The sequence below is a fragment of the Clarias gariepinus genome, chromosome 10 (genome assembly GCF_024256425.1).
Source record: "Clarias gariepinus isolate MV-2021 ecotype Netherlands chromosome 10, CGAR_prim_01v2, whole genome shotgun sequence".
NCBI lineage: Eukaryota > Metazoa > Chordata > Actinopteri > Siluriformes > Clariidae > Clarias > Clarias gariepinus.
Window position 1 is genome coordinate 7,686,228 of NC_071109.1, and position 12,848 is coordinate 7,699,075.

The window sequence follows — 12,848 nt, forward strand, 5'->3', positions numbered from 1 at the left end:
TTATTAAAAATTCTTACACGTATTATATAATTCCAACATTCAAATTATACTGTAGCTTTAAAACACCTTTCAACCAATCAGAGTTGGGAATCCAAAAGCTCAAAAACGGCCCTTTAGTCTTCATTAAGGGAATTTCAAGTTCTTTTCAAACTTTATAGAAAAGTGTAATTTTTTAAAGCCTGTTGTAATCACACACAAGCTTCAGACATCATGCATCACGATTTGTTTGAAATTTGCTGGAGTATTACTTTAAATTGCATCTTCGACTATTACAACAGTTATTGCCTTATATGATAAAAAGTAAAATGTGTTTTCATAAGCATGGTTTATTTTTGTGTGCATCTTTGGCCTGATATTTAGTGTGTGGGATGCGATGTGCATTCTCCCCCGTTCCTCTGCTGGCTTCCTTGGCTTTTAAAAACCATCCACTTTGCCTCCTCTCACATGCAGGAAAACACTGTGTTTATTACACAGCTGATCATGCCAGGGGAAATCCTGGCTAATTTCCTGCAACATGTCTGAACTCGGTACAGAAATAAACTGGAGGCGTCTCGACAGCAGCAGCAGAGCAGATCATTCCAGTTTCAGTGTGGAGCGACAGTATGAAACTCTCAGCTAATCCATGTTCTGATATCTAATTGCTGTTTTGGTGTGTGTGTTTCCAGCAGGATAAACGGTCTTAAATATCGGTTTGTGTGTTGACTTTGTGTGTGTTGCTGAGGCAAGCAATAGCTTGGGATAGAGAGAGAGAGAGTGCAAAGTTAAATACCACATTACTTATGTAATATAAGAAGACGACGCTCTATAGGAGGCTTCACCCCCAGCTGTGTTTATCCAAACGTGCAAATTAAAACACAACACACAGCATGTTGCCCCAAAACCCTGCCAAAAATAGCAATCTAAATTAAAAGACAACGGATTTTGTGGTTTTAATAACGCTAATCTGTTTGATTGAAAATAACCATAGTCACATTAACCAGGGAAAATAAATAGCTACATTCTTATTTTGTGACATTAGCTAAGCTAGGATGCTATGTAAACAAAGTTGTCGGTTAAGTCGCTCACTTTAGCTAACAATCACTCAGCACCAGTGTTGCCAACTATTTTCAACAGAAAGTTGCTAAAGTCTGCTCGAAAAGTCGCCACATGTCGCTAGATGATGTCATGCGTATATTTTTAATTTCAAGCAAAGTAGAAGCAGGTAAGTGATAGGTCCGTGGCAAGACCCGTGGCACATGTGCAACTCATTCACATCCATGTTAGCTAGTTGTCCAAAAGTCGCTAGATTTGTCGCTAGGCGCTTTTTTGAAAAAAAAAAAAATTCTAAATCTAGCGACAAAGTTGCTAAGTTGGCAACACTGCTCAGCACCAGTAGCTATTTCATTTAAGGATATCAAGTTTTCTAATAAATTAGTTAAAACTAAAACTATAAGACGTACGATCAATTAAATTAAATAGTTTATTTTATTTAATTTTTATTACAGAATGTTCCTGAAGTTGCTTAAAAAAGGTCACTAGCAAGCTAGCAAACATTAGTGAAACTACAATGTAATTAAAAAGTTTAGCCAGGTTTCCTAGCATACTATATGACATTATGCAAGTTGTTTAAAATATTAGCCAAAATAATCAGCAAGCTAGTATACTTTAGGCTAACTATTATTTATTATTGCCTCAGATTTTTCCCTAATTTTCTATCTAATTTAGTTGTGTCTAATTCCTCCCCGTCACTAAAGGGCTCCCCATTAAGCCACTACTACCACTCAGAGGGCCGAAGACTATCACGTGTTCCCTCCGAACCACGCGACGCCATAGGCTAACTATTTTATTCTGAAAACCATTTAAAAAATAAATAAATAAACTGAAGTTGTCACAGTAGTATAGTGTAGCACTCCTGCATTGATTTCTGTGTGCATGGAGTTTGCATGTTCTCCCTGTGCTTGTTGGGTTTCCTCCGTTTGCTCCGGTTTCCTCCCACAGTTCGAAGACATGCAGCTTAGGCTAACTGGTGTACCCAAATTGCCCGCAACAGCATGCATTTCTATTTTCACCAACATTTAGATAAATATAGCAGGATTCGTTCATTAATCCGGCTCCTACCTTGAGTCACCGTCTTTGTCGGTGTGGAAGGAAGTCGACTCAGCAGTGTTTACATCTTCAATAGACTGACTGGACTTCAACTGGACTTCGCTCTCCGCTCCTGGACCTGCGACCTCCTTCCTCTTTTTCTTCGCAAAAAAGTTCTTGAACGTCTGGAACCTGGATTTCTTTTTTCCTGCTGTGGAAAAAAAACAAAAAAAAAAAAACAAGACAAAACATTTCATTTCATTTACTACATGCTTACTTTGCGGAAAGGCATATTCCATTGACTAGCAGGTTTTATGAAACGCTGAGATGTACTCATTCCTGCTTTAGAAAACATTTTTTCAATCATTCAATAGCAAACATGTGTAAGTCTATTGGAATCCATTTATAACGGTCCGAGAGTACACTGAGAAAGTCAAATAAATGAAACCAGCCCTTTTTGCATGCATACCGTTTATGAGAGGACCACACAGCTACAAGACGAAGACAAAACATATAAATATCTTTGTTTACACTGATTGTGTACCTAATATTTTTCACCAGGAAAGCAAAATTTAAATATTCCTCTCAGTAGTTGTAAGATCGTTTGGCTAATAAGAGGGGCGTTCAAGTCAAACCAGGATTTTTGATGATTATGTTACGAGAGTAAAAACTCCCTTTATTTCTCTATATAATCCCCTGCTACACTAATGCACCTATCCCAATGTTTCACTAGTGCCTGGACACCATTAAGATAGAAAGTGTTTTCAGTACGCCGGAGCCATGATCAGACTGTCTGCTTCATGTCTGAAACACTGGCCTCCCAGGAACTCCTTTAATAGTCCAAACATGTGGTAATAGCTCAGTGTGAGGTCAGGACATTGAAATAACTCTCAACTGAGTTCCTGTAATGTGCAAGTGGTGCTCAGGAATGATTGTGTGTACTGATCCCACAGACTTCAAGTTGCCATCCATCAATTTTCAGGTGTTCCACGTGTTGAAATGTTCATAGGCGTGACTGCAGTGGGCTCCGTGTGACCTCAGCCGGAATCACCTTTCATGGATGTCAATCGGTTTTCTTAGCATACTAGATGATTTGTTTAAAATAGTAGCCAAAGTCATCAACAAGCTAAACGTTAGTGTGCTTGTACTTTTTTTTTTTTACCTCGTTATAAAAACCTTTTGGATGTTCATATAACTTATGGTATATTTCTTGTAATGAAATCATCTGCTTTGCCCAATTTGCTTATCTTCACTTGACTTTCCGTAGTTTATCACTCTAGGTTAAGACTGACTGAATGTTAACCCGACGCTGGCTTTTGTACACACACATGTATACATTCTGAACTGAATTAATTAATTAATTGCTAGTTGACCCTTACACCAAAACATTGTGTTATTTATAACAAAGATTATGATCCCAAGGCCTTAAATGTCAGTACCTTCCTAAAAACCTTTCCTCCAATTTAATCAAAATAACATTAAAGTATAGTGTAGACAATCATAGCACACACAAGGACCTTTAAAAGTGGGTGGGTCCCTCCTGGACATGATGCATAGACAGATTGTTGGTTACACCAAGATCCTGGTGACAGGAGCCATAATTAAACACTAGATACCTCACCAAGACTCTAATCAACAACTTATATTTAATTACACACTCAGGCAAAGGCTTAGTTATAGTTTGGAAACCAGGGCTGTCGTTTAACCTCTCAATCCAGCTGGTAAGATGGGATTTTCACTTGTTAATCCTTGATTAAGACTATAAAGGTACTTAATCAAATCATTTTGATCCGTATGTTGGTGCGTTATTTAGCTTTGCAACACCTGAATGCCGATGTGGGTTTCTTCCCAGGTTCTTCGCTCTCCACGCATCTCTAAAACCACACCAGTAGTAGGACTGGTTATGTAAAATAGTTGCCCCAAGGTGTGTGATGAATGTGTGTGTGTGTGTGAGACTTGGGACATGTTTGACTTGCATCTTGCTCAGGGTATGTTCCTTCCCATCACCCAAGGTTCCTTGAATAGTCTTTGGATCCACAGCAACCCTGACCTACCCTGAAATGCTCACTGAAGACGAATGAAGGAAATGTCAGGACTTTCCCATAATCTCAGTGCTGTAAGATAAACTGACTTGACTAATCTTACAGGAATGCTTCAGTGGTTTTACAGTAACAAGTGCAAATAACACCAACCTTTTATGTATTTCAGCACTGCTCATTCTCTTCATCATATTTCCAGATCCTATATTTTTACTTTTTCTAGACATTTCTGTACATTTTTCTAAATATATTTTTTTATATTTAGTTTTTATTTATTTTAAATGTATTTAATTATATTTGAATATTACCATTTTTTCTAGTTGAGATGGTCACCAAATGTATTAATATTACTGCAATAAAGTGCTGGATCACACACTATTAGACTAATCTGCATGTCTTTGGACTGTGGGAGAAAACCGGAGTACCCGGAGGAAACCCACCAAGCAAGGGGAGACCATGCACACAAACCAAGGATGGGAATTGAACCCGGACCCTGGAGGTACAAGGCGACCGCGCTAAGAAATAAGCCACCGTGCTGCCTAGCATTAGACTGATTGACTAAATAAAAAAATTTGCATTTACTAAGGATCATCGGACAACATTTTTACTGACTTTGGTAACTTGGACGTAACTAGATTGAAAAGACAAAACCAACTGATCTCGAAACGGCTCCATAAACATGTTTGACTGAAAGAATTAGGATCAAAGTGTGTGTTTTGCATAAATTTAAATTCAATAACCGAGTTCAACGACTTTGAGTTGTGAGCCTGTTCTTTTGTAAACACAGAAAAAAAAAAACATGTTGACATTATTCTCAGTGGTAACTGTAGTAACTGCATGTATCACATAGTAACTTAACTCGATCCACTGTATATTCCTTAAGTTCCTTAACCTGATAAGAGTATTCCTTTATCACCATTTCAAAATATTTACTCAAGACATCTGGATTTGTAATAGAGTTCCCTTTTTGTTTTGACTTTCTCTCTGTCTCTCTCACACACACACACACACACACACACACACACACATCACATGCTGCAGTCATGTTGGCAGAGTCTGTAGGATCCAGCTGTGGCCTGTCGAACAACAGTAAACAACAGACAAAGAAGGAGTGCTCTCTCTCTCCCTCTCCCATCGCTCAATGATCAATCGTCTAATTATTCTACAATGAGCACTATATATATATATTTATATATATATGGCCTTATAAGGGCAGACTTTGTGAACATAGATGCTTAGTGAAAGAGGGAAGATGAGTTGTATAAATGTGTATGCGCTCAGGAATGCATGTAACTATGTAGTGTTTTACTGTGGATATATTTTCCAAAAGATCTGGTGATACCACATCACATTATAATGTTTAAATGCTTTTGAATTCAGTAAAGTTTTTTGATTGTGTAGAATAATAGAACAGTGATAAGAGTTAAACTCTCCCTTTATTTCTCTATACAATCTCCTGCTACACCAATGCACTTAATCCTAGCGTTTCACTGGTAAACAATCAAAGTAGAATGATTTCAGTACGCCAGAGCCATGATGTTTCATCTCTAAAACGCTGGCCTCCCAGGAACTCCCATAATGACTCAAACATGTGGAAATGGCTTGCGAGGTCTGGACAGTACGGTGGAGTTCCTGTAATGTGCAAGTGGTGTTCATGAATGATTGTCTGTAGACAGAAGTGTCTCTTCCGCAAGTTGGTGACAAGTTCTCCATCGATTTCCAACAATCAGGCGTTCGACTTGCTAGATGTTCATGGGAACGACTGCAGTGGGCTCCGAGCCACCTCGGGCCGAAATCGCCTTTCACGGATGCACGCCCTTTACCATGGCAAAGAGTCTCATCAGTTTACTGTGATTATTGGCCAATGTTGATGTGATACACAGGATGGAAAGAGTGTGCCATCTCCCCCACTGAGACAGCACCACCAACCAGGCTCATTTGTCCTACTGTGCCATTGCTGGGATCCAACCTTGGGATCTGTTGACGATATCCCGAATGCTTTTTTAGAAAGTCGGGGGAAAAAAATTCTTTCGGTGCCTTGTGCCAAGCTACAGCATCACTGTAAATCTTCCTTTTTTGTTTCCTCATACAAAGGATCACATTAGGATGCCAATGAACAATCTGACAACTTCTTTAAAGTCGCTGGGGCCTCCTGATTAATGATTCCTCAACTCTAACCTATTCCGCTACAGGCCCAGAGGATTAGATACCTGGCTTGCTGCCAATCGGCCCAGCTGCCGTCTCTTGAACTTGACGTCAGACGTATTCCACATGCGTTTACTTACCTTTTCAGCGGTGCTCATTCTGTTAGGAAATGCCTAACCCATGCTTTTGCACACAAACGTTGGTGGATCTGACGCTTGTAGTCTGGGACTTCCGTCTTCCCACACCACCCTGGAGGAAAGGGTCAAGTGTGGGGTAGCAGAAAGCTTATTCTTGTGGGAGATGGAAAAAAAAAAATAAAAAAAAGAGAGAAAAAACACTGCCTTTGTCTCTAAGCAACTTGACTTCCTGCCAGTGAGAACAAGTACCTTGTGCGTATTCTCAAAGGCCAGCTCGGGGTAATCCTCCATTTGTAAATGATTCATGTGCTGAGTGGTTTCAGAGTAACTGACTGAAGTTACCGGTGTAATTCTTTTCCACTTAGCATTGTTTTGGGTGCAGTTGTGATTTAGAAGACACACAATAAAGGGTATTACCTGGGCATTCCTCTGATGCCTCTGATGATTCGGGGGCTGCGGCGGCGTCTGAAGATCCTGAAGCCATAATGCCGCAATCGTTGCTGAAAGGTAAAAAAAAACAAGACATTACTGACTGAACTTTTTGTATAAATGCTGTTTTTTTTAGTATTACAAGAGCAAAAAATTTAGACATACAGAGATAAAAGAAAGTCCTTTGTGCTTTTTGTTCTTGTCTTAATTAATTCAATGATGCGAAAATGAGGAATTTATCGACCGAGCTAAATAGCAAATCACAAGGAAATCGTCTTCCTGATAAAGACTTGAAGCTTGTCCTTTGTCATGTTCTGACTGGCCATTACAACACGGTGACTAAACTGATGGCAGAGGCTTAACACCGCCCAGACCTTGGCACGACGCTCGGCCCTGATAAGCAGATGCTGCCTCTTACAGATTACAGACTGCGAAACCCGGCCTCGCCAAACAATGACACATGCTCGGCAGCCTAGTGTTGTCTATTCCTGATCAGCTGAACCCGCCGTGTACATCCTGAACCTAATGAAGACTAGGGATTGGATCGGGGGGCTGTTCCTAATTAAGCTCACGGTGGAGATCCTCCAGTGCTCTGTGGGGAAGCTGGCAGCCGGGCCGGTGACGGGAAAAGCTAAACAGGATGTGAAGACAATTTGCAGCCCTGCTTGACATGTCTACACGTGCTCGGTGGCTCCTTGTGGCAGGGATGCATCCACACAGATGATTGCCCTTAGAATGGGAGAAATGGCATCACTGTCACCGTCGGATGCCTAGGATAATGACGAGTACTCATTTAGGTCTCGCGTTGGCTCGTTATTCCTGAAAGTTTCCTGAAGGCGAACCTATCCACAAGTCCATGAATTCAGGCCCGAGAAAATCCTGCACGTCAAGTCTATTCAAACGTACATTAACAGTCATCAGCAAGTGTTCTATTTACTCCTCCCTAATCCTTCTCAATCATCGCTTAACAGGAAAACCAATGTTCGCCTCCATCCACCTACATCCTGTACAGGATGACCTGCCATCACAGTTATCCGACAGTCCGATTTACTTGCTGTATTTTCGATCGCTCTGTACATTTATGGCTCTTGCGAGGTTCAGAACAGTGCCAGCCATCATCTTTTGTTGTCACACCAATATAGGAGTCTGGAATATTGGTAAATACCCCAGTCAAATCCAATTCATTAATTATCAATCAACTGTACTGGTAGACCAGTATCGGCTCCAACGTCGATACTCGGCAGCCGGAAACAGAATCGTTTAAAAAGTTAGAGCAATGAAAAAACAAAGACATGGCTTTAAACCAACGCCAAAAAAAAAAAAGCCTGCCGGCTTGCGATAGCTCTGTAAAGCTGGCACATCTCAAGTGTTTGTCTAGCAAATATACCAGGCTGAGTCAGCAACAGCAGCAAGTTTCACCCCTCAAGCAAACACTGTTATCAGATCTGACATGTTTACAACTAGGCTGGAGCTTTTTCGTTAACCTTGTGAAAACCTGGTGAACACCTTCCTCTGTCTCTCTCTGGTTGGCCAGCACAGTAAACCCGGTTACAACTTTCAGTTTCCTTGAAGTCTATCCCAAAGTTTAGAGGAATGTTTAGCTTAGAAAGCACTCAGACAAAGTCTTCTGATACGCCTGCCAAATACGTCAAGCTTATTATGCTTCATAATCCTGACATAACAAAGCAAAAACGGTGATTTATTCACAAAGTTACAATTACAGTTTGCATAACGAGGCATTTTGAGTGAGTGAGAACATTCCACTCTGGCCGTTCTAGACTAGATTTACTCCGTCATCAGATAAGACATGAGGAATGATTTCCCTTTTTCGCTGTACTTTTGTTGCTTTTTTAAATTTTTATAAGTTTGGGATAAATTAGACTGAACCCAGAACAAAAGGGCACATTATACCCCTAGACATCAGATCTACTCTCCCAAAGGAAATGCCTGAAGTCTGCTTCACAGATGGGCATCAACGTCCCATGAGCAAATAAAATGATGATGAACTACACATCAGTGCATCACATGATGCCCGGCACTGCTGAGAGTGCTTCATGTCACATCTGCTTATCATCTAAATAAGGATATGACGAAATTAAATCGCCGCGATCCTAATTCTGGAGAATAAACAGTGTCAAATTAAGCAAGGACCTTATTGCAATCAGGAATGGTATTAACAGCTTGAGATACTTATGACTACACTACAGGATCACTAGTTTTCAAAAACAGTACGGCCTCTTTTTCCCCTCTATATCCTCTCCTCAAATACACTAGAGTGTGGTCACTGTGGTCAAGACGTTATGTGAACGTCCGCAAGAGCATGACTGTGTGACATCCTGTTTTATTTAACATCGCTAAACTTTAACACCTTCTTAAACTCGTCAGTCAGTCACTTCCCTTAAACTTCTGACGCTCCCCAAGTATCCGAGAGTGCGTTCCCATGACTGAACGAAACATGCAAGTTGGGGCTCAGAACCACGTTATAGCTGGTTTCCCCACAGCAGCTAGTGAACTGACCTTGGAGAGCCTCCAGTGCTAGAGCTGGCTGATGACGTCCGCCGTTTCATCTCTTATCTCATGGAGTCAGAGGAACAAAGGGAAAGAGAAAGAAAAGAAGGAAAAAGGAGAAAAAACACAAAGGGGGGAAAGTGTGGGAAAGAATATGGAAAGGAAGGAAAGAGGAGAAGATCGTACAGTCGTTAATCGTGTTGGAGAACAGGAGGAGAGTAGAAGAACGTTAAAAGGGTGAACAGTAAATGCTGGATTTGTTCAAAATCTTCTGAAAAAAAATCTGAAAATTTTACTATTATTTCTATCATTGTTATTATAAATCATGATTCTTCAGACTACTTCTACGTTTTACTAGGATTCATCTACCTAGTCATCCTGACCCTGTGACCATTGCAACCTCAGCTTTCTGTTCCTGCCTGGTTTGGTCTTCTGCTGTTGTAGCTTATCTGCATCAAGGTACATGACATGTTGTGCATTCTGTTTTCTTTCCTGCGCACCAGTAATTATCTCACATACTGCAGCCTTTCTGTCAGCCCGAACCAGTCTCATTAACAGAGTATGTTTGGACGCAGACCTGAGAATGTTGACGGCGGTCTCATTAGTTCCGCATTTTGATGGTTGATGAGAACAGTACCAGAAGCTCCTGCCTTGCATCTGAATGTTTTTTTTTCCAGCGGTCAGTGAGCGCATACATGTAGTCCCTGCTTCTGATCATTCAGATACACCGCTTTGATATATTCCGTTACACATTAAATTACAGCTTTTCCATACACTCTGCACAGCTGTGCCTAGTCGTTGTGATTTAAAACACACAGGTACTGCTTTATAAGCTAAAACACTATTGGGGGATTTGGTAAATCACTCAGCAAACTATAAGCTCTCAGTATCTAAATATATATACAAGTGATAGACAAGTGTATAAGTAAAGAGCTCTCGTTAAACGTTGACTATGTCGCTCTTATGTTCACATGAGACAAGGTCCTGATATCGCTTATAGTTGTTGTACGAATCAGTGTAGGTAACGAGCGTCTGATTTGACGCCTAGATAGATACTTGGCCGATACTTGAACAAGAACGTTAACTTTTACACTATAAATGTTGTTATTGATATTAAGGAAAAAACGTCAAGAGTAACTCTCCCGTGTGCCTTGCTACTTTAGCCGACGGCACTAATCACGTCAAATACGCCGTTCGTTCCAGAGACCACCTTTAGCAGCAGACTTGGGAACGGTTCACGAGTGATTGCGTTCTCACTAATCAAAATGAATAGAACCACTACTGGGTTCCAGGACTCTCGGAAACGATCCTGAGCCCCGAATGTGGAAGCGTCCTTACTGTAAGAGAATGAACAAGGCACAGACAATCTCTGTTACTTCCTTCCAAACTGCTTTTCTCTTCCTGTTGAGAATTCTACACATTGTTATGTTTACTTCGATTTGATTCAAAAGCATCAAAATTTATTGTCCGATTTTTCTCGAGCAGCTCTACTTCTTACAAGTTTCGAAATATTATGATGATTTTTTTTTTTTTTAGAAACATTGAAACGCTGTGTAACTGCTGTGGTGCTGATTGTTTAAATGTCATTTCTCTTAGAACGCGATATCTTCATTTCCTGCTAATCTTGTTTCACACTCCGGTCCAGTAAGTTGCAGGACAGCACCAACCACATATAAACATAAAAAGAGAAGAAGTGACCTCACAAAAGAAGAGTATTTCAATGGGGTTGTGGAGGATGTAGGCAGTCTGTATTGTCTGCAAAATCCTTTAAAATACGCTATAGATTTAGCGCTTTTAAGTTTACCGAAATACTTTTTAAGTCTGAATCAATTCTTTGTGAACGATTCAATACATTTCAATCACTGATCTACATCAAAGACCAATTAGACTTCATAAACTATTTTATCACACTGCTCCACTAAGCTGATTTAGCGTAAGGTTGTATACGACAGGAAACAGCGGTTTGAACTTTTTCTAACTAGCAGGTCCACTGGTATATGGTTGGTCTTAAGTTAATAGTTGATACAAGTGAATTGCTGCTTTACCATGTCATAACTAATATGTACAGAATGGAAAGGTTGGATTGTAATGCTGCTTTGCTGCACTGCTTCTTTTGAAAATATCGAAATGAACAGTTGCATAAACGGAAACAAGTTAAGTCAGCTTACGGGCACCATATCTAACTTATCTAGCTACTATTTACAGTTCTGTTCGGTCTTTCAGTTAAATGCTGAGCTCTCATCTGACCTTTCGGGTATCCAAGCCAAACCATGTTATTTTTTGGCTCATGGGCCCATCTCCAGGCCTGAGGTTACTGCAGTTAGTCTATAATTTAAGAGGCTTTACAGAGCGTTTTGCTGTTTCAAATTGCATACAGTATCTTACATCATGCACAAGTCATGCATCATGTGCAACAAAATCGGATGGTGCTTTTGAACAGGTTTACAGAAAGTGGCAGCTCTGTACGAATCTGGTTATGAGAACATTGTTGTCGGATTTTAGGCGAAATTCGGCCTCAAAGGAAGCAACACATCAAAAGAGCAGACACTTTTCTTTCTTATTAATAATAATAATAATAATAATAATAATAAAATATGAGGCAGCACCATGACTTATTGAACCCCCAGGATCCGGGTTCGATTCCCATCTCGGGTTCATGTGCATGGTGTTTGCATGTTCTCCCCGTACTCCGGGTACTCTGGTTTCCTCCCAAAATCCAAAGACATGCAGTGTCGGCTAATAGGTGTTACCAAATTGCCTGTATTGTGGGAATGAGCGTGTGACTGTGTATGTGTGTGTGCCCTGCGATGGACTGGCACCCCGTCCTGGGTGTACACCGCATGCCACGAGGCTCTAGGCCCCCTGCAAACCTGTATACAGGATAAAGCGGTATAGATGATAAGTGAGTGAGTAATGTTATATATATAATAATAATAAATATTGCGGGATGAACAGCTTAAGGGGTCGTCCTGGTTTTAAATATTGAAATCTATGAATTTTGTGTGTTTAAAAGTGTTGTCACCATGTTGGACTTGAATCTAAGGACCAGCCATTTGACCACTGGGGGAAAAAAAAGAACACTTTTTTAAAGCCATGTGTGGCTTTAATAAACCATATTATCTTTCTCCCTTTTAAAAACACCCGGGGTGGTTTTGGAGCTGCTCGTGCTCGACACCACCATGTTGATGCAGTGCAGACGCTAAAGCTGAGAACTTTGACGTTGTTCCAGAAGATGTTTTTTACACCACTGTGCCAAACTGGGCATGATGTGGGACAGTCGAGCCTAAACTTTAAGGCGACGACCATAAAAGGCAGAGGCAGAAGGTGAGGTGTCATTTCACACCTAAGTCGAAGGAACACACAAAGGGAATACGCAACAGAAGGCCGAAACTTCTCGTCGCCTATTCTTTTGGGCACTGCAACAAAAACAACTGATCTGCAGAAACAAATGATAAGTGCTGACATGCTTTCAGTTTGATAAACAAGACGTTCCTCTCAGAGGCCGTTTGGCGACTGAGCAGGACTG

The 12,848-nt window shown here is 40.6% G+C and overlaps 1 protein-coding gene across 10 annotated transcripts in view; it reads right to left on the bottom strand.

Moving 5' to 3' along the window:
* The window catches only part of zgc:66433 (uncharacterized protein LOC321250 homolog), a 33,921-nt gene that overhangs the window by 16,378 nt on the left and 4,695 nt on the right, over positions 1-12,848 (bottom strand). For 5 of the 10 annotated variants that reach the window (XM_053505681.1, XM_053505677.1, XM_053505680.1 and 2 more), the window contains 2 exons: positions 6,803-6,885; positions 2,098-2,275 (listed from right to left, as the gene is read on the bottom strand). In XM_053505681.1, coding sequence (XP_053361656.1) covers positions 2,098-2,275; positions 6,803-6,869 — 245 coding nt within the window. In that variant the 5' untranslated portion in view covers positions 6,870-6,885. Of the gene's footprint in view, positions 1-2,097; positions 2,276-6,802; positions 6,886-9,331; positions 9,397-12,848 lie in introns of those variants that run through there. The other 5 variants (XM_053505684.1, XM_053505682.1, XM_053505679.1 and 2 more) reach the window with 3 other exon arrangements.